The sequence below is a fragment of the Girardinichthys multiradiatus genome, chromosome 13 (genome assembly GCF_021462225.1).
Source record: "Girardinichthys multiradiatus isolate DD_20200921_A chromosome 13, DD_fGirMul_XY1, whole genome shotgun sequence".
Taxonomy (NCBI): Eukaryota; Metazoa; Chordata; class Actinopteri; order Cyprinodontiformes; family Goodeidae; genus Girardinichthys; species Girardinichthys multiradiatus.
In genome coordinates, this window is record NC_061806.1 from 11979816 (window position 1) to 12000142 (window position 20327).

The 20327-nt window shown below is 42.1% G+C and overlaps 1 protein-coding gene across 1 annotated transcript; it reads left to right on the forward strand.

Annotated features, from left to right (window-relative positions):
- The first annotated feature begins 18548 nt into the window (after positions 1–18548).
- LOC124879385 (C-type lectin domain family 10 member A-like) lies at positions 18549–19387 on the forward strand. The gene is made up of 4 exons (XM_047383928.1): positions 18549–18585; positions 18711–19088; positions 19207–19301; positions 19373–19387. The coding sequence occupies exons 1-4, from the start codon at positions 18549–18551 to the stop codon at positions 19385–19387; spliced, it is 525 nt and encodes a 174-aa protein (XP_047239884.1).
- Positions 19388–20327: the final 940 nt, after the last annotated feature.

Sequence of the window (20327 nt, forward strand, 5' to 3'; positions counted from 1 at the left end):
CTGTCCACAGAAACGTAAAGATATTCTCGCACACTGCTCTCCCGACTTTATTCAGGCTCTGTGCGAGATTGCACTGAATATCCTAAAAGGTAACATTAAACTATCACCCTCTCAACACCGACAATTGAAGAAACAAAGAAATATCATCAGATTGTTGGGTGATAAAAGAACCGGGATAAAAACTAAACAGTTGGCTCTCAAAAAGCAACGTGGTGGTTTTATTCTTCCCATCTTAACGGCTCTTGCACCCTTGATCGGTGATCTAGTGGGTGGAATCATCAGGAGATAATGTCTCTCAGAACATCGCAGAAGATGTTTCTCAATTCACCTCATCAATTCAAGCGTCTGACCCAGTCAGACACGTCCATCAGACAGACGGCGGAGGAGAATTTGGATGCTGAAATAAGAGCGATATTAAACGAGCCGGGTTTGACTTCTTATGAAAAAATCAAGAGATACGATGCTCTTCTCCAGAGGTATCTGACTTTACTCAAGCAAGGTGTGAAAGAAGAACAGCGGGTGAGTTTGACGCTGCAGCGTGACACAAAGGTTCCTGAGCAGTCCCAAGAAAAACAAGGCCCGGGGCAGGACCAGGTTGCTTCGGATCAGATTGTTATGGATGTACTGAAAAGCCTACCGAAGCATAACCGTAAAAATGCTGAGTACATTTTGAAGAAATTATCCGAAAGAAGTGAGAGTTGGACTTCGCGAGGTGAATTTGTATTTAAAGGAAATGTTATAAAGGGGTCCCACATGATTGACTTGTTGAAAAATCTCATCCTTCCATTTAAAAAATCTGGAGCATGGCTACCCCAAGGGTGGTCAGACTTTCTACATACCTTGTCAGAGGTAAACATCCCCATATCTTCAGTCATTAACCCTTATGCTCGTGATGAATATAGAAGGTTCAAAACAGAGGGTACATCTATTGAAAATGGGGGTAAACCACCCAGCGTTAAGCAGAGAAGAACAAGAAGAAGAAGGCAGATAACTCATTCTCCCCATTGGTTGAGATCCAAGCTGGAAGATCCAAAAAATGCTGATGGGAAGTCAAAAAAGTCTCTTCGTAAGATGACATTACCACCCCGATGGATTACATTTTCACCATAAACCGTTATAAGAAAATGAAACATGTAGCCTATTTCTTTTATTCAATAAAATATTTATTGATTATATTTTCAAGTCTAGCTTCGTTCTCTACTTCACACACTAACATATGATGTCATTACACAAATATTAAATCATAAGAAAAAACAAACAATGAAAAAAATTAAAGACAATTAAAATTCCATAACAATCCAGAAACATCTCCAAAGAGCATGTTCCGTGAGTATAAAATGTACAACTTTGATTAATGACACATTTCTGATATTTTTTCACAAAGTTAGATACCATTAAATCATTCTTAATCACATCTCCAGTGTATTTTGACAACACTTGCTGCATTGATAATCCGCACACTCTATGACATAGATAAAAAATGCAATGGTGACCGCACACAGTGGACAGAGTGTTTTGAAGCTGATTATTATGATACAATATTTTTGAGGATCTGTCTTCTAAAAATGTTATGATGCTTGAAGGGTAGAACTCGAAATCCGGAGAGAATCCATAAGAGTCAAAAAAGCTGGATTGATCATTCCCATCCAAAGTCAGAGCTAACCAGTGTTCTTCAGGCATGTGTGAAGGATGTGTGTTCACAATAAAGTAGGCCGGCCCTGGGAATTTGTCAGCTAGCAGCGGCAGCTGGTCACACGGCCACACACCACAAAACATATCTCCCAGCAGATGATACAGCAGGTTCTCAATGTCATGATTATTCATGTCTGATTAGATTAATAATAATCCACCAGCACACGCCTCTTTGAATCAATCTCTAAAATAGAGTCATAACAAGCATAGATGATCAGCGTGGTGGTATGAGGCAACGGATTTCTGAAGCACATTTCCAATCTTAAATTCCCACTGGAAACTGGAGATAGAGCATCTGTGTCCTCGCCCGGGTTAAGATTAAATGTGAATAGAGAGTATCCTTGATTAAATTCCTGATGTGTTATACTCAGTGGAAGATCTTTTAGATGTCGTCCTGTAGCCGTAAACAAGTTGTAATACTCTCTCACTGAATGACTTTGGTTAAAATCTGGCTGGAAGGCTTTAGCAGGAATTTGTCTGCCATCCTTACACAAAGCTAAATATTCCATATCAAAATGATTAAAGTCAAACGGATTGAGATTGCGTGTTCCTGTAAAAGCATCATGATCCAGTAACGCAATCACTACATACTTGGGAAAGACGCCTAAGAAAAGATTCTCTTGGTTGCATACCCTTGAATTTTCAGGGATGGAATATGTTTTCACATTCACACGTGAAAGTGGATACAGAACATTTGCCTTCATTAAAGCTGAAGCGTGCCCCAGTCGTACAGCTGGAGAGACAGTAACTTTTTTGATAAAAAGAGATGCTCCTAATATCCTGAGTTTGTAAGTGGAGTCTCTTGCTGCCATGAGACAAAAGGCATCGTTGGCTCTTGTAAGTTTAATTTTGAGGTCAACAGAGTTTAAAAGAAGTCTCTCACAGAAAAATATGTCTGCATGCAGGGGGCCTAGGAGATGTACCTCCCTGGAATTTGCCGTAAAGCCTGCTCTGCTGTTAAGACCTTGGTTAGGGCCGTTAGTTGTAACAATAGAGTTCAGAGCACCTGCAGTGTCTTTATAAAAAAGACCAGAGCTAAACTGGGTTTTTAAAGAATCCTCAGAAAAGTTTAACAATGTCTCAATCATGGCTCTATATGGATGTGTAGCACTGGATTGTGAAATCATTCGATCTCCGAGAGTGACGTCACACTGACTGAAGATGGTGTTTAACGGGTAGTTGATGAGCCCTACAGGTGCATCATCTGGCAGGTTTGTTCCATTCTCGTTAGTAATTTTCACTCTGAGATGCAACAGCGTATCGTTGAGATCCAGATACTTTTCTCCGTCTCCCGGAATGAAAAACTCAATCGGCCCTCCATCAGTGATTGCTGATAAAGGCTGGATCTCGGTGTAAATTTTATCTTCGATCGATAGCTGCGTCATTGGGGCAGAAAATAAGTCCAACTCTGCCAGCGTGCACTCTGATGATTTGTTATGTAAAAGAGCCATTATTTAAATATATCAAAACTTGCGGATGACTTCCTTCCTCTTCGTTTGTCAGCTGCGACTGATCTCCTTTTTTGCGTTTGTCGTTTTTTAACCGTCCTTAAACGATCACCAGGGGTCTTGTTCTGGGTCTTTTGGATAAAACCATAATTCCTGAACCTTCTTGACCGTCGGTGTGTGTAGAACCACTCATTTTACTCACGGCTCTACCGATGACATCCGAAGCGATATTTAATGCAGCCGTTTTAAGATGGGGTTTTTCAATTGCAAATCCTTTTTTAACCAGAGGGGATACGAAGCGGAATAATTTTGAAAATAATGATCCAATTCCGCATCCGTACATGACCGGGGCCCCATAAAACCCTGGCAGATTACCGCCTGATTGACTTACACAGTAATTTACAAAGCGATTTGGATCACGTCTCAGACTTAGCTGTGCCATGTTCTCTCTTGCCTGCTTGATGCAGTGTTGAATGACCAGCGTAATATGAATGATAACCAATCAATCTTAGAGGTTATATACATATCTCTGGAATAGTTTATACAAATAAAATTTATCTCAGGCTACGTTGTGATATCACCGGTCTGAAGTGTAGTCTTATGACGGTCTTTCCATGGACGAACTTTACAGGAACGTTTTGGTCCGATTTAATTTCTATATTGATATTTTCAATATGTCTTCTGGAGACTGGAAGGTAGTGGGCGGGGTTAAACGTCTGAGTAATCATATCACTGAATTTGCCTTGTACTTTGACGGTCCGCAGTAAAGGTGCAAAAGTGTCGCCTACTATTTGTGGGCTGACCACGTCGCTGTAACAGTATAGGTGATAGAAACCAGCCTTTATATCCGCCGGAAATGGAGCCAGTTTTGGTTCAGAAACATGAATCCATTCCCCTGGTTTCACACCCATCATATAAGCTAGAGTGCTGAAGAAGCGTATTTCATACGGACTGTTTGCTTGAAATGCAAATCTCTTTTGAACTTTGCTGAATTTAATGCGTAAACCCAATTAAAATTTTTTGAAAAACATTTCCATCTCTGTCTCGAGTTGAATAACGCTGTTATAGTAGCCACTTCTGATCCTTTGCGTATTGATCTCCACATCAACAACCTTCCTCCATTCAAAGTAGGCATCATAATCCGGTAAATTATGCCATGTATGAGGGTATGAAATCTCTGCTAATGCAACCATCCATTGGCCTTCTAAATCAATATGTTGAGCTAAATTTACACGGAAACTTGAACTGGTATTATTTTTAAACACTTCCATGCTAGCATTAGATGGAAGAGTAACGTAAAAGCCATCATCCTCTACCTGACGGTTCATGATGCTGTGTCAACTGTGAGGTTTAGTGCAAACCTTTTTTATACGTTTCGAAGTTTATCAAACTTGATCCAACTGTTGAATTTCTCAGGCCAGTGTTTCCAGCTTACAAACCCCTGTTTGACTCCCTTGACCGTACGTCGTTTTAATATTTTTTCCACTTGATACATCTTGTCGTTAAATATTTTTACTTTTTGAAGTTCCTCAGCGTAAAAGGAACCCTCGATAAGTTCTCCATCCAAATCTTTGAGTTTGTATACAGGAGGAGAACGGGGTATCCGGTCATACACTGTAAACACTTCATCCGTAAAACTCTGTTCGTATTTTTTGTCAAACACTCCACGGACCTTGGATATTCTGACAAGATCCCCTTGTTTAAACGTTGTCACTGAGTCCTTGCAATATCTGTTGGACTTAACATCATACAGATTCTGAAACACTTGAAAGGCATTTTCTGGGGTCACTTCCATAGGGCTCATTTTAATGCTGGAGTGGTAGGAATGGTTGTAGCTTCTAGCTAGGTTTTGCAGTACATCGACGTACCGCCGGGTATTGTTAGCTGTAAAATATCTCCACATCCTTGTTTTTAATGTGCGGTTAAATCTCTCGACCACTGAAGCTTTTGCTTCACTCGCTGTGGCAAAATGTTCAATACCGTGTTTCTCCATTAAAACCTTAAATTTCTTGTTAAAAAATTCTTTACTGGCATCAGTCTGAAGTTTTTTGGGGATCTGACTTTCTGTAAAAACTGATTCAAATGCCTTTACCACCTCAGCGGCTGTTTTCCTCTTCAAAACTCGTACATACGCCCTTTCTGAAAAGATGTCAATGACTGTTAATAAATAATTATAACCATCATTTTCCATGGCCAGAGCTTGCATGTCACAGATATCAGCCTGGAACTGCCTCAATGGTCTGGTGACAAAAACTGTTTCTCGGGAACTTTATTCTTGCAGGTTTATGTAGAGTATAGGTATCTTCTCCTGATAAAAAATCTTTAACTTTTTCAACCGCAACTTTCTTTCCCGTTTCTTCTTGCATAACCCTCCTCAGCCTATCTACACCCCCAAAACGTCCCGGATTTGAAGGGCTATAATATACTTTCTTCATCAGCCGTCTTCCTGCCATCTCTGCCTTATGCTCACTCTGCCGATTACTTGTTAAATAATGAGAAAAAACACACAGGAGGGTAGATTTATCCTTATTTTTTTATTTATTTTTGTATTTAATATATAAAAAAAAACAACCAAAAAACAAAATCAGATAAAATGCAGATTAATGCAGATTAATTCAAACACTACTAGCTTTTGGGAACACTTTTGGGAAAAGGTTACTATGTTCCTACTTTAATTGTATTTAATAGTAAAAAGAAAAAAGAAGAAAAATCATATAATGCAGATTAATTAAAGTACTGGAATACTAAAAAAAACAAAAAATGATACAACAAGTCATCAAACATGTGAGATCAGTTTGTCAGTCCATAGCACTCTGAAACAGAGTTAAGTTGTTTGAGATGTTTCTCATCGACCATGCGACCATAAACGTGCGCTATTGCACTGTGGATGCCTTGTACCGATTTCAGTTCATATAAAATCGTCTTGGCAATCATCTTCACTCTGAAGTCATCCGCTTGTATGCATCGAAGTACCAGAAGATTCTGAATAGCAGGAACAAGTTTGGGGGTTACGAGTCGTCGTACGATGCGTTGAAAGTTGACTTGGTAATAATCCTCCCCCAGTACTTCCAGGCAATGGTGTTGACGCTGGCTCGGGTGGTTCGTTATACATCCATAGCAGGTTTCTCTGAGATAGTTCAAAGAGGTTATGTTGAATAAATGAAGTATCGCTGTTTTCACCGTATTGATGAGGGTGGTTGAGAACCAACCGTCAATTTCGTCCTCCTGGTTACTCTCATCCTCTGCTGAAGGCTGAGGGTCCTCCATCGGTTCCAGGGTTTGTGTAGGGGCTTCGGTAGAGGGTGAGTAGCCGGTGGCTACCTCCTCCTCCACGACCACCTTCATGTCTTCAGGCAGGACATTCGCGTCTACAGACTCAGCCATGAATAGCGGTGATGGTGAGCAGAGGTCTGGAAAAAGCGGTAGATATTTCATGTTGTATCCTGTAGGTGATGCAGGACTGAAGTGGTTCTCTGAGAATGAGGATGTTGAGGTGGATGGTGAGAAGAGGTCAGGGGAAGGCGGATGGTATGGTCCAATGTTGAAGCTTTCATCGTGCTCAGGAGAGAAGTGGATCTCTGCTCGGTGGTTGTAGAGATCCCTGTATGGTGTCGGTCCACTCATTCTCATGATACGATTCTCAGTGTCTGTGAGCTTGCAGTTATCCCCCCCGTATATATATCATAGGAAGGGGCGTGTCCTCAGAAGAGGGTTCGTTCTAAACGTAAAACAGGAATACGTCAGCGTTTTTTTCACTGACATGACATCGATCCAACTTCGTGACCTGTGGAAAAGGTCGGAAAGACGATGTCCAATTTCACTCATCTTCTCTGCCCAAGCTTCAAACAGCAGAGCCAGCATTGTCTTGAATATGCCACAGTCCTGATTGAAAGCCTCCAACACAAACAGATCTGAGGGACTCGTCCGGTTGTTCCTGCGTCTGCTTGCCCGAAAAGGCCAGCGGCCATTTGCTGTGGTTTTTGACCCCCACACTGCGCTAAAGAGAGGTTCTCTCTCAGCTATTTCAACATCGGATGGTATATGAAACATTCTCGCCCGTTTTACAAGTCGAGGAGACAGTTCATTTTCTTCTTCTTCTTCCTCCCTCTCCTGCCTTGAGACTGTTTCAGGGCTATCATTAAGGTGCAGTATTGCAAGCCTTAACACAGCCCAGTCGCTGTGGGTGAGAGTACACAGAGCCAGTGATCCATTAAATACCTCATCTTGATCCAATTGATACAGGCAAAGCTCTCCTATTTCATACATGAAAATATAACCCCAGCTGCCAACCAGGCCATATGGCTCCAAAGACCATTCTTCCTGCAGAGTGTCGAACGGGGGTCTTTGTACCCTGCAGATGTAGTATGTTGATTTCTTAGGAGCATTCAATTCACAGGATGAATACTGGTAGACGGTCACTGGGGTTTCGCACAGAACTGACATACCTCTTGGCCGACCTGAGGTCTGATTTTCAACCATGGTTGTTGAAGTTGATGTTGGATCCTCATCCTCGGTAGAGTATGTCATGACGGGAATTCCGATAGGTATCTCCGTTGAGGAAGTATATGATGCAGTTGCTTGTTCATCATCATCATCATCTTGGCACGCGTTGCGTTTCTCCTCCGCTTGACGATAAACTCTCTTAACTCTAGCCATTGTTGAACGGGTGTTCTTTTTTCCAACGAATGCTGCATGTAAAGTGCAGAGTTTTATCTCTGTATTTAAAGTAAACACTAAAGCATGCCCTATTGTTTTCATTGGGTTATTCAAGGTTTAACGATGCTTACAAACACACCCCCTCTATTTTTAATTGGTGCTGATGCCAAACAGTTTCCGATAATACCATATTTGTCTTGTTCTATTTATAACAAACACACCCCTGTGTTTTAATTGACTCATTTAAGGTATCGCCCCTAATGACGACAACCAATCAGCATCCACGGTTACGCCCCCTTGGACACACCACCTGCTTGACCACGTGACCTCCCGCCCACATGGCACCCACATGGCCCCCACATGTCACCAACCGGAAGTCCCGCCCTCACCGGAAGTCCCGCCCACCTGTCAAAAGGTTTGATGAAAGGGTGTACTTAAATTCTCTCCCAGTCTCCTCTGAGGTCCTCTCTGGAATCCCCTTGCTCTTGGCCCTCCCCGTCCCCAAAAATGACCAGCATGTCCCTGATATGGGACCGGGGCCTGATGTCACTGTCCTGCTGTTTCTCAATTTCCAGGAAATGGAGGAGCCTGAGGGGGCTGAGACACTGCACCTTCATACATAATTTTAGGTGTTTTACCCTCCTTTTTCTTTTCCCTGACCTTCTGTTTAGCTTCTGCTAATTGCATTTTCAGGAGCTGAGTTTGTAACGTTTTTAATTCACTCTCCTCATTTTGTTTTGTCTCTTTGAGTTTAGATAAATGATGTATCAGATGGCGATCCCATACTCCAGGCTCTGATCCAGGGAGGTCGAGATTATCCTCCATATTAGTTTTAACCTGCAAGGGTAACCCTCTTAAGGTAGCATCCCGGAATGCTACCTTTGGGGACCAGCTCTGTCTGGATTAGTTCCTGTTTGTGTTTGCCACATGGATTTGCACTGATCTAAATATTCTCCAGGATTTGTGTTTGCGTTCCACTCAAATTTGGAATGATACGTTCTCTGGTTACTGGATACATTTGTCTAAGAGCTATGCCTATGAGAGTGGAATAGAAAGTAAATGGGTCCCCATCTGGTGCTGTTGTTATACCCGCAACAAGCTCTATGTCCCTACAGCTGTGTGGCTTCATGCATCGTCCAGCAATGGCCCTGTAATCACCTGCTGTCAGGGAGTCCAGTGTCTGTAACCATATAGATGCACCTTCTGTGATCGGGGGCAATTTGTCACACAAAGTGGTGAGATCTCCCAATGTGAATGGCTTGTATCTGTTTCCTCCAAATTGTTGTTGGAACAGTGGACCCATACAGGTCCTTCTCAAAATATTAGCATATTGTGATAAAGTTCATTATTTTCCATAATGTCATGATGAAAATTTAACATTCATATATTTTAGATTCATTGCACACTAACCGAAATATTTCAGGTCTTTTATTGTCTTAATACGGATGATTTTGGCATACAGCTCATGAAAACCCAAAATTCCTATCTCACAAAATTAGCATATTTCATCCGACTAATAAAAGAAAAGTGTTTTTAATACAAAAAACGTCAACCTTCAAATAATCATGTACAGTTATGCACTCAATACTTGGTCGGGAATCCTTTGGCAGAAATGACTGCTTCAATGCGGCGTGGCATGGAGGCAATCAGCCTGTGGCACTGCTGAGGTCTTATGGAGGCCCAGGATGCTTCGATAGCAGCCTTTAGCTCATCCAGAGTGTTAGGTCTTGAGTCTCTCAACGTTCTCTTCACAATATCCCACAGATTCTCTATGGGGTTCAGGTCAGGAGAGTTGGCAGGCCAATTGAGCACAGTGATACCATGGTCAGTAAACCATTTACCAGTGGTTTTGGCACTGTGAGCAGGTGCCAGGTCGTGCTGAAAAATGAAATCTTCATCTCCATAAAGTTTTTCAGCAGATGGAAGCATGAAGTGCTCCAAAATCTCCTGATAGCTAGCTGCATTGACCCTGCCCTTGATAAAACACAGTGGACCAACACCAGCAGCTGACATGGCACCTCAGACCATCACTGACTGTGGGTACTTGACACTGGACTTCTGGCATTTTGGCATTTCCTTCTCCCCAGTCTTCCTCCAGACTCTAGCACCTTGATTTCCGAATGACATGCAGAATTTGCTTTCATCTGAAAAAAGTTCTTTGGACCACTGAGCAACAGTCCAGTGCTGCTTCTCTGTAGCCCAGGTCAGGCGTTTCTGCTGCTGTTTCTGGTTCAAAAGTGGTTTGACCTGGGGAATGCGGCACCTGTAGCCCATTTCCTGCACACGCCTGTGCACGGTGGCTCTGGATGTTTCTACTCCAGACTCAGTCCACTGCTTCCGCAGGTCCCCCAAGGTCTGGAATCGGCCCTTCTCCACAATCTTCCTCAGGGTCCGGTCACCTCTTCTCGTTGTGCAGCGTTTTCTGCCACACTTTTTCCTTCCCACAGACTTCCCACTGAGGTGCCTTGATACAACACTCTGGGAATAGCCTATTCGTTCAGAAATTTCTTTCTGTGTCTTACCCTCTTGCTTGAGGGTGTCAATAGTGGCCTTCTGGACAGCAGTCAGTTCAGCAGTCTTACCCATGATTGGGGTTTTGAGTGATGAACCAGGCTGGGAGTTTTAAAGGCCTCAGGAATCTTTTGCAGGTGTTTATAGAGTTAACTCGTTGATTCAGATGATTAGGTTCATAGCTCGTTTAGAGACCCTTTTAATGATATGCTAATTTTGTGAGATAGGAATTTTGGGTTTTCATGAGCTGTATGCCAAAATCATCCGTATTAAGACAATAAAAGACCTGAAATATTTCAGTTAGTGTGCAATGAATCTAAAATATATGAATGTTAAATTTTCATCATTACATTATGGAAAATAATTAACTTTATCACAATATGCTAATATTTTGAGAAGGACCTGTATAAGAAAGTTTGGGCTGGGTTCGGGGTCTCATGTTATAGCCATGTCCAGCAGGGGGAGGAGTAGCCTCAGGTACTGGCGGCAATGGGGTTGAGGGAGATGACATAACTTCCTCATTTTCAATTGGTAACTGATTCTGTACTGTAATAGGTGGTACCTGCATAGCAGCGTCATAATAAGTTACTGCAGTCAGTGGTTCTTCTTTTACCCATTTCCCTGACACTGACATATTAACTGAGCCCTCAGTTACATCTGGTTTCAGAGGTGTGACCAATTCCATATCGCTAGGTGAATGGGAAATATACAGGGTGGAACACTTTATTGGACCAGAAGCTGGCTGCAATTTGTCCCGTAATACCCGGTCAGCAAATGGGTCAGTTAGTGGAGCCTGTGAAATGAATGAACCTCCAAGGGAAAATACAGACCCACCAGTGGAATGTGAGCACAGAGAGGCGGGGGCCAAGGGGGAGGGGTCAGGCGGTGATGGGCCCGAAGGAAGCTGGGCAGTTACTGGCGGGAGATCACACACGCTCACGTGTCCCCCAGTAACTTGCAACATGGGGTATAAGCCAGTAAGAGGAGAAGTGGGGGCCGTGGTGTGTGATAAAGTGGGCTGATTTGCGAGAAGTTCATATGATGGCAGCATTTCATCTGTACTGCTATCTTCAATCTGTCTGCTTTTCCTGTCTCTTTTATCAGTCATAGCATGATCACTATTTTGCCACAGCAAACCCATCTGTGACCAAAACGTTTCGTCTTTTTCTGCTTTGTCTCTAAGTTCCTTCCACTTTCCTCTGCCCAACCATCTGCAGTCTCTACACTGTTTGTCAGCCAACTCTTTGTCCTGTTTTGATTTTTTCATCTTCAACCAAAACCACTTGCCAACATTCTCTCTATCTGTCTTGCTCTTTCCATCTTTTGACAATTCTTCAATTATTTTAGAGTCCGTCCGTATAACCAACTTCTGTCCTTCTCTGTATTCAAGTGATTTCTTAATAGCAGCTTTCATTACTAGCAGCCTTTCACACCATTTGTTTTTAACCCGCAATGGGAGCCGCTCGCTGCTTTGGCATTCTTCCCCACGCACACACAACCGCTTTCATTCACTCATGTTTTCCTAATTAGTCTGTTTTTGCCGGAGTGTGTGTGTCCAGCTCACAGCTCATGCACTTAAACTATAAATCTTGTCTGATTTTGTTGGTGTGTGTGTCAAGCTCACAGCTACTTTTGACCCTAACAACGTCTGATCTCGTTGGTTATATATCCAACTCACAGCTCATTAATTTTTTAACCCTAACAACGTCTGATATCGTTGGTTATATATATCCAACTCACAGCTCATTCATTTAACTTTTATTTCTGTCTGATCTTGTTGGTTGTACCCAACTCACAGCTCATGGCCGGTCTTACAGTTGTAATAACTTCTGTTCACGGCTCTTAAGAAAAACGTCTCGAACTTACAGGACTACCTATTCTTACAGTGTTATTTCCACCGCTTATATTGTTCCTTCTGTGTTTATGCAGACGTCTGTAATCTGAGTTTTCACAGAGAAATATCTCCGTTACTCATCAGCATTCACAAACAGTGTATTTTGCCTGATCTCGTTCTCAGTTATAAGTAGAATTTGAGGTTTCTCAGTTCCTCGGGCCTCTAACCCAGCTAACAGTTGTCCTCCGTCGAGGACAACTCTGAACTGCCACGCTCGAGAAACTACTATATTTTTCCACACAACACCACCACTAAGTCTTGTAATTCTCTTAAAACTTGTTTTTCACCTGTTCTTCCAAATCCCGGACGACGCCCCCAAGTTGTCGAAGCCGTCTCTGCTTCCCCGGGTCCGTTGATTTGGGCACAAGTTTCAAAAGAGTGAAATAAACACAAAGTTCAATCAACTTAAGTTTGCCTCTGCGCAGAGTGAGAGAAAGATGCCCCAGCCAAATACCTGCGAGCAACAACTCTGCTACCCTCTGGTTCCAGCTCGTTTTATTAAGACTCAAGGGTGTGTTCAACATATACATATATCATGTCACTCATGTATAGCATAACAGTTCCTTATGTCCAAATAAGGAGTGCTTCTGGTTATTTTCTTCTAGCAAGCTTATCCTCCCCTATCTTCTTCACCCCCATCCGGTAATCACCTGTCCTTCACCAATTTATGACCTCTATCTTCACTCCCTGTGCTTTACTCCCATCTCCTCTATCTGCACATTCCAGTTACACAAATAGATAGTTTATATTCTACAGTGCGTAGCAGTAATCAAAGCAAAAGGTGGCTACTTTGAAGAACCTAGAATATAAGACATATTTTCAGTTGTTTCACACTTTTTTGTTCAGTATATAATTCCACATGTTTTGATGCTTTCAGTGTGAAGCTACAATATTCATAGTCATGAAAATAAAGACAACTCTTTGAATGAGAAGGTGTGTCCAAACGTTTGGTCTATACTGTATATATATATATATATATATATATATATATATATATATATATACACAGCGGTTGGACAATGAAACTGAAACACCTGTTATTTTAGTGTGGGAGGTTTCATGGCTAAATTGGACCAGCCTGGTAGCCAGTCTTCATTGATTGCACATTGCACCAGTAAGAGCAGGGTGTGAAGGTTCAATTAGCAGGGTAAGAGCACAGTTTTGCTCAAAATATTGAAATGCACACAACATTATAGGTGACATACCAGAGGTCAAAAGTGGACAAATTGTTGGTGCACGTCTTGCTGGCGCATCTGTGACCAAGACAGCAAGTCTTTGTGATGTATCAAGAGCCACGGTATCCAGGGTAATGTCAGCATACCACCAAGAAGGACGAACCACATCCAACAGGATTAACTGTAGACGCAAGAGGAAGCTGTCTGAAAGGGATATTCGGGTGCTAACCCGGATTGTATCCAAAAAACATAAAACCACGGCTGCCCAAATCACGGCAGAATTAAATGTGCACCTCAACTCCTGTTTCCACCAGAACTGTCCGTCGGTAGGTCCACAGGGTCAATATACAAGGCCGGGCTGCTAGAGCCAAACCTTTGGTCACTCATGCCAATGCCAAACGTCGGTTTAAATGGTGCAAGGAGCGCAAATCTTAGACTGTGGACAATGTAAAATATGTATTGTTCTTGTGTAGGAGGTTGAGAGATATCGACTAGAAATAGTCCAGCTCACCTCCATGCACAGCGTGGGCCCTGGAACCCAGCTCCTCGAGAGAGGCTAGACTCTCTTCTACTCAGGAATGCCCGGTGGGGAGAGGCGGCGAGCTGGGTTGTGGTCTTTGTTTTACTCAGGTTTAATGATAATTTATTTTTATCAAACCGTAGTTTTAATTTGTTTGTTTTAAAGTTTTCCAAAATTTGCAAAAAACATTTCCCAGAACAAAAAAATATGTGTATCATTTGCAAACAATATAAATTTCAATCCTTTTGATACTTTGCATATGTCATTAATATACAATTTAAACAACATTGGTTCTAACACTGACCCCTGTGGTACTCCACATATAATTTCCCTGTCTAATATTTTGTGTTCACTTATTTGAGCAAACTGTTGTCTTTTCAGTAGCTTTTGAGCCAGCCTACCTCAACCACCCTTTATACCATATTTTTAAAGTTTAACTAATAATATATTGTAATCAGCAGGATCAAATAATTTTTTAAGGTCCTAAAATACTCCTGCTATTCTGTTATTATCAATGCAATTTGTAATTTCTTCTATTAATTCTAATAGTGCCAGAGATGTTGCTCTGCTGGATCTAAAACATATTGACTTTCTGTAAGTAGATTGTGTTTTTCAATCAATCAGTCTAATCTGTCTGCAAATAGATTTCCAGTATTTTGGGGGGAATTGGGGGAGTAAAGAGATAGGTCTGTGGTTTGTAAAGTGATGGCTGTCTCTAGTTTTAAATAATGGTATCACTTTTGCAATTTCCATTTTGTTACAAAATGTTTTTGCAATTTCTGACTCCAATTTTCTGATTCTCCATTACTTTTTTGCATCAGTTGTTTTTAAGAATATGTACTTGTGTTTCTGTTCACAACGGTACATTGCTATAGGCTAAACATCTTCCTTTTTGTATTTAAATAATACATTGCTGAATGTGTCAAAATGGGATTTTGGGTCGGACCAAAGTGCAGATAAGAGCGCGGCAGCAGCATGTTGTAAAAGCCTTCAGTTCTTTATTTCAAAGGTTACCAAAAAACGAAGCAAAAACACTGCAGGTACAAACAATAAGTCGAAGATCCAAAAACTCACGAAAGTATACTCTGCAGGAACATGGTAATACAAAGAACATAGTTGAGGGTAGTAAACGGAAGGAACCAGCAAAGAACAATCAAAACCAGAGAGCTTATAAACAGAGGGGAGAGAGGTATGAACCAATGAGACACAGAGGCAGGTAATCGGAGGAGAATGGAAAACAGGTGTGAACCAGGATGCAGAGAACTGAGGGAATATGAATGGTAGCTAAGAGGACCAGGCTATAAAACAAAAGGGAACATGACTACAAAAACAAAACTATAAGCAAAGAATTAAATAAACAGGAATCAGGGAACCAGATCTAAATGAAGCTATGGACAGAGATAAATAACCAGAGAAACATAAGAATCTAGGATAATGATTAACTAAAGTAAACAGAGAAACTAGAGGGAACAAGAGAACATCACAACCTAAGATCTATCTAAAGAAAACATAAAGAAACCCTAAGTATCAAAGTAAACAAAACTAAAACACTGGCAGAACCAACCAGGAAAATGAGGTAGAGGATGTGGGGACTTAAATACAAACCAAGATGTAAACAATAACTAAAGCTGACCTAACAGGAGGTAGAAACTAGAACTATAGAAAATAAACTAGAGGATCCAGGGAGACAAAAAACTACAATAATAATAATAATAATAAAACCATAACAAGAAATAGGAAAGCAACCACAAAAGGAACTAGAATCGATGGGAGAGAAAACAACAAACATTAGGAAGCTGTAGAAGGAAATAAACAAACATGAGTACAAACCAAACTAAAGTCAAAACACTAAACCACAACAAAGTCCAAAAATGTTGCATCATGACAGAATGCTTGATTTGAAAATGGAAAACAGTAAAATACAAAACATCTACAGCTGAACAACACTGTTAACAACCATTAAACGTCTTCAGGTTAATATTTTCCCTAATGTCAGCGGAAGGTTAATCGCTTAATTTCACTTTGTTCATTTGTATATGTTTACTTCCTGTTCTAATGACAGCGGCAAATTACTCAGATTGGGTTTGACTAACTACTGCTGAAATGGGTTTGAACAGAATAAAGGTAAGCTAACTCTCTTTAAGGTTTGAGATTTTTTTTTATTGCAGCAAAGATCCAAGTAGGACATCAACAAGAGACAAGAACTGGTGCTGTTTTCATGTCCAGGTAAGCCTATTGTGTATTTCTCAGTGGATTGTGCTTTTTTGTTTAGTTAGTTACACATCAGAGAGTTAGAAGTCTTTCCCTTGTATTAGCCCACTAAAAAGACTTCTTAAATATAGAGATGTGGAAAGTCAAGTTTAATGTAAACTGTCCAAAATAATATTTGTAATTAATCTATCTTCAATTTCCAAATATTGTGTTTGTTTTATATCTTCTCTTTTAGTCCTACCAAATAGGAGATATAGTCTACATATTATTATTATTATTATTTTTTTTGCCCATCAAGTTTTTAAATCAGAATCAGAATCAGAATCAGAAAAGCTTTATTGCCAAGTACGTTTTTGGACATACAAGGAATTTGTTTTGGCGTAGTCAGTGCAATACAGTACAAATTAAACAGTATAAACATATCTACAATATAATATAAATATATGTGCACAGTTTTAAGTGAGTGAGAGTAAATATAGAGCAGTATAAGATGCAAGAGCAATACAACAGTGCAGGTGATCATTGTGCAAGTAAAGCAGTGCAAGTAAAGCAGGAGTCCAAGCTGAGCGTTAATGTAACACATAGAGTTACAGGTTACAGGTGTCCTGTCAGCAAAAAAAGGGGGGGTGTGGGGGAAAGGGAGAGTGTCAGGGTGGTTTCCGGGCTTTGTTAACCAGGCTGGTGGCAGATGGGAAAAAACTGTTCTTGTGGCGTGAGGTTTTGGTCCGGATGGACCGCAGCCTCCTGCCAGAGGGGAGAGTCTCAAAGAGTCTGTGACCGGGGTGGGAGGGATCAGCCAGAATCTTCCCGGCCCGCTTCAGGGTCCTGGAGGTGTACAGTTCCTGGAGCGACAGTAGACTGCAGCCAATCACCTTCTCAGCAGACCGAATGACACGCTGCAGCCTGCCCTTATCCTTGGCTGTAGCAGCGGCGTACCAGATGGTGATGGAGGAGGTGAGGATGGACTCAATGATGGCTGTGTAGAAGTGCACCATCATAGTCTTTGGCAGGTTGAATTTCTTCAGCTGCCGCAGGAAGAACATCCTCTGCTGGGCTTTCTTGATGAGGGAGCTGATGTTTGGCTCCCACTTGAGATCCTGGGAGATGATGGTTCCCAGGAAGCAGAAAGATTCCACAGTGTCAATTGTGGAGTCACAGAGGGTGATGGGGGCAGGTGGGGCTGGGTTCTGCCTGAAGTTCACAACCATCTCCACTGTCTTTAGAGCGTTGAGCTCAAGGTTGTTCTGGCTGCACCAGTCCAACAGATGGTCCACCTCCCATCTGTATGCGGACTCGTCACCATCAGAGATGAGTCCGATCAGGGTGGTGTCGTCCGCAAACTTCAGAAGCTTGACAGACTGGTGACTGGAGGTGCAGCTGTTGGTGTACAGGGAGAAGAGCAGAGGAGAGAGAACACAGCCTTGGGGGGAACCGGTGCTGATGGTCAGGGAGTCAGAGACGTGCTTCCCCAGCCTCACGCGCTGCTTCCTGTCAGACAGGAAGTCAGTGATCCACCTGCAGGTGGAGTCGGGCACACTCAGCTGGGAGAGCTTCTCCTGTAGCAGAACTGGGATGATGGTGTTGAAGGCAGAGCTGAAATCCACAAACAGGATCCTGGCATAGGTTCCTGTGGAGTCCAGGTGCCGGAGGATGAAGTGAAGGGCTAGGTTGACTGCATCATCTACAGACCTGTTGGCTCTGTAGGCAAACTGCAGGGGGTCAAGGAGGGGGTCGGTGATGTCTTTTAGGTGTGAGAGCACAAGGCGCTCAAAGGATTTCATCACCACAGAGGTCAGGGCGACGGGTCTGAAGTCATTAAGCCCTGTGGTCCTTGGCTTCTTGGGAACAGGGACGATGGTGGAGGACTTGAAGCAGGCTGGCACATGACATGTCTCCAGTGAGGTGTTAAAAATGTCTGTGAAGACTGGAGACAGCTGATCAGTGCAGTGCTTCAGGCTGGCTGGTGAGACAGAATCCGGACCAGCAGCTTTCCAGGGGTTCTGTCTCCTGAAGAGTTTGTTGACGTCCCTCTCCTGGATGGAAAGAGCCGTCCTCGGCGTGGGTAGGGGGCTGGTGGGGGGGAACTTCAGGGTGGGGGTTGGAGGTGCCAAGGCCCCTCTTGAGGTTGGGGAGGTGGGGGTGGTGGATTGTGGCTGCAGCTGTTGGGGGGCGTCGTGGGAGATGGTTGCAGGACTGTCCCTTTGTCTTTCAAAGCGGCAGTAGAACTCGTTCAGGTCGTTGGCGAGGCGTCGGTCGTTGATGGAGTGGGGGGCTTTCGGCTTGTAGTTGGTGATTTGCTTGAGCCCTTTCCAGACAGACGCAGAGTCGTTGGCTGAGAACTGGTTTTGGAGCTTCTCAGAGTACAGTCGTTTGGCCTCTTTCACTGCCTTGCCAAACTTGTACTTAGCCTCTCTGTATATGTCTTTGTTTAGATCTACACAATGAGGAAGACACTACTTCTTGCTCTCACCTTCTCAGGTGAGTTTCTGTTAAGAGAAAGCTGAAATCCTTTTTACATTTAATCAAAAAAGGTTTTATAGCTATTACATTGTGTAAAATGTATGAATTTTTGGAGAAAACCTTTATTATTCTTTTCCCACCAGGGGTTTATGTTCTGTCTACAAACCTTTTCCGAGAGTACCACTATGTGAACAGCCCAAAGACGTGGGCTGAAGCTCAGCAGTACTGCAGAGAGGTGTACGGTGACCTGGCCACCATAGACAGCCCAGAAGAAAATGACAGGTTGTTCCTTGCCCTATCAGAACCTGGAAAGTTTGCTTGGATTGGGCTTTATGATAACACGACGGGCTGGAAATGGACTATGGGAGCTGATGACTTGGCCAGTACAAACGGTTTCCCACCCTGGCAACCAAATCAGCCTGACAACAAAGACGGCAAGCAGAGCTGCATAGTTATGAACTTGACAGGGGGCTGGCGGGATGAAATCTGTGACACAGAGCGCCCTTTTATCTGCTTTGATGGTAGGATGATCAATCAAACCATCAAATATAAAATCATTAGGTCAGATAGTGTTAAATATTAAAAATAGGAAAACAGGAAAAAATTACTTCTTGCTGTTTTTCTCTTTTTTTCTTTTAGAACAAGACGCTTCTAAATACATCGTAGTGCAAACATTCATGTTTTGGGAAGATGCTAAGAACTACTGTCGGTCCAAACACACAGACCTGGTCAGAGTATGGAACATGACTATAAACGAAAAAATCCACCCACTGATTGAGAGGAACCACTGGATTGGCCTTTACAGAGACCTCTGGGCTAACTGGTCTGACAGCAGCCCAGTGACCTTCAAAAACTGGGGGCTGGGCCAGCCTGACAACAGTGGTGGCACCAGCATGACTTCCTGTGCTGCAGTTGAAACAGCCACAGGAACATGGTGGGATGTTGACTGTAGTGAAAAGCATGAGTTTATTTGTCAGACTCTGATCCCATCGAAGAGGAGGTTAAAGCTGCGCTTCCAGACTGAGGCCGACCTGACTGACCCCCACATCCAACAGCAGATTTTAAAGCAGGTACAGTGAGCCTCAATTTGCTGTTTTCTCTCTATCTTGGGAAATCTAACACATAATGTCAGTATATTTAAAGTCATAGTGTAGAGTTTGTTAAAGTGGGATTTTGTTGAGAGGTTTTGAGCAGTCAATATCTGAGGCTTCCTCAAACAAAAAACATCTCCACCAACAAAGGTGTAGGTAGTAAAGAATTCTTAAAATCTAACTGCAAATGAACAAAAACCTCACATAATCGCCATTTATTGCATAAAAAAGTAAAAATAAAACTATTTGTGAAAAACAGTACCTCCAACATAAGCAGAAACCTAATATTTTTTTATAGCCCTACCTGAACCTGATTGTGACAAGTCTGAGAAGTACCAGACCAAAGCAGGTTATTAAAATCTTAAAACTATTCAGATTTAAAATGTGTCATATTTGTTTATGCAAATCATATTGTATAAATAATTCAGCTGCTATCATTATTTGTATTGTATTGTTACTTACATAGAAGTCTGTGTTTTTTAAACCAAACACTGAGATGTCACGTAGTTCACAAGAGATTTCCCTATCAAACACCCCCAGGCAAAAAGAACCTCTTAGGCATATTCAGACAGAGTGTAGAATAGGGAAGCATATAAATTCTTGATTTTAACTGCTTTAGTGTGTTTGATTTTATACTGTACTGTTTTTTTTTTTTTTTACTTTTTGTTA

What these genes read in the sequence shown, in the direction of transcription:
- LOC124879385 (XM_047383928.1), top strand. Translation starts at nt 18,549, where the DNA reads ATGAGGAAGACACTACTTCTTGCTCTCACCTTCTCAG. An exon ending in TCTTGCTCTCACCTTCTCAG is followed by an intron (nt 18,586 to 18,710) that starts GTGAGTTTCTGT and finishes TTTTCCCACCAG; the next exon opens with GGGTTTATGTTCTGTCTACA. An exon ending in CCCTTTTATCTGCTTTGATG is followed by an intron (nt 19,089 to 19,206) that starts GTAGGATGATCA and finishes TTTTTCTTTTAG; the next exon opens with AACAAGACGCTTCTAAATAC.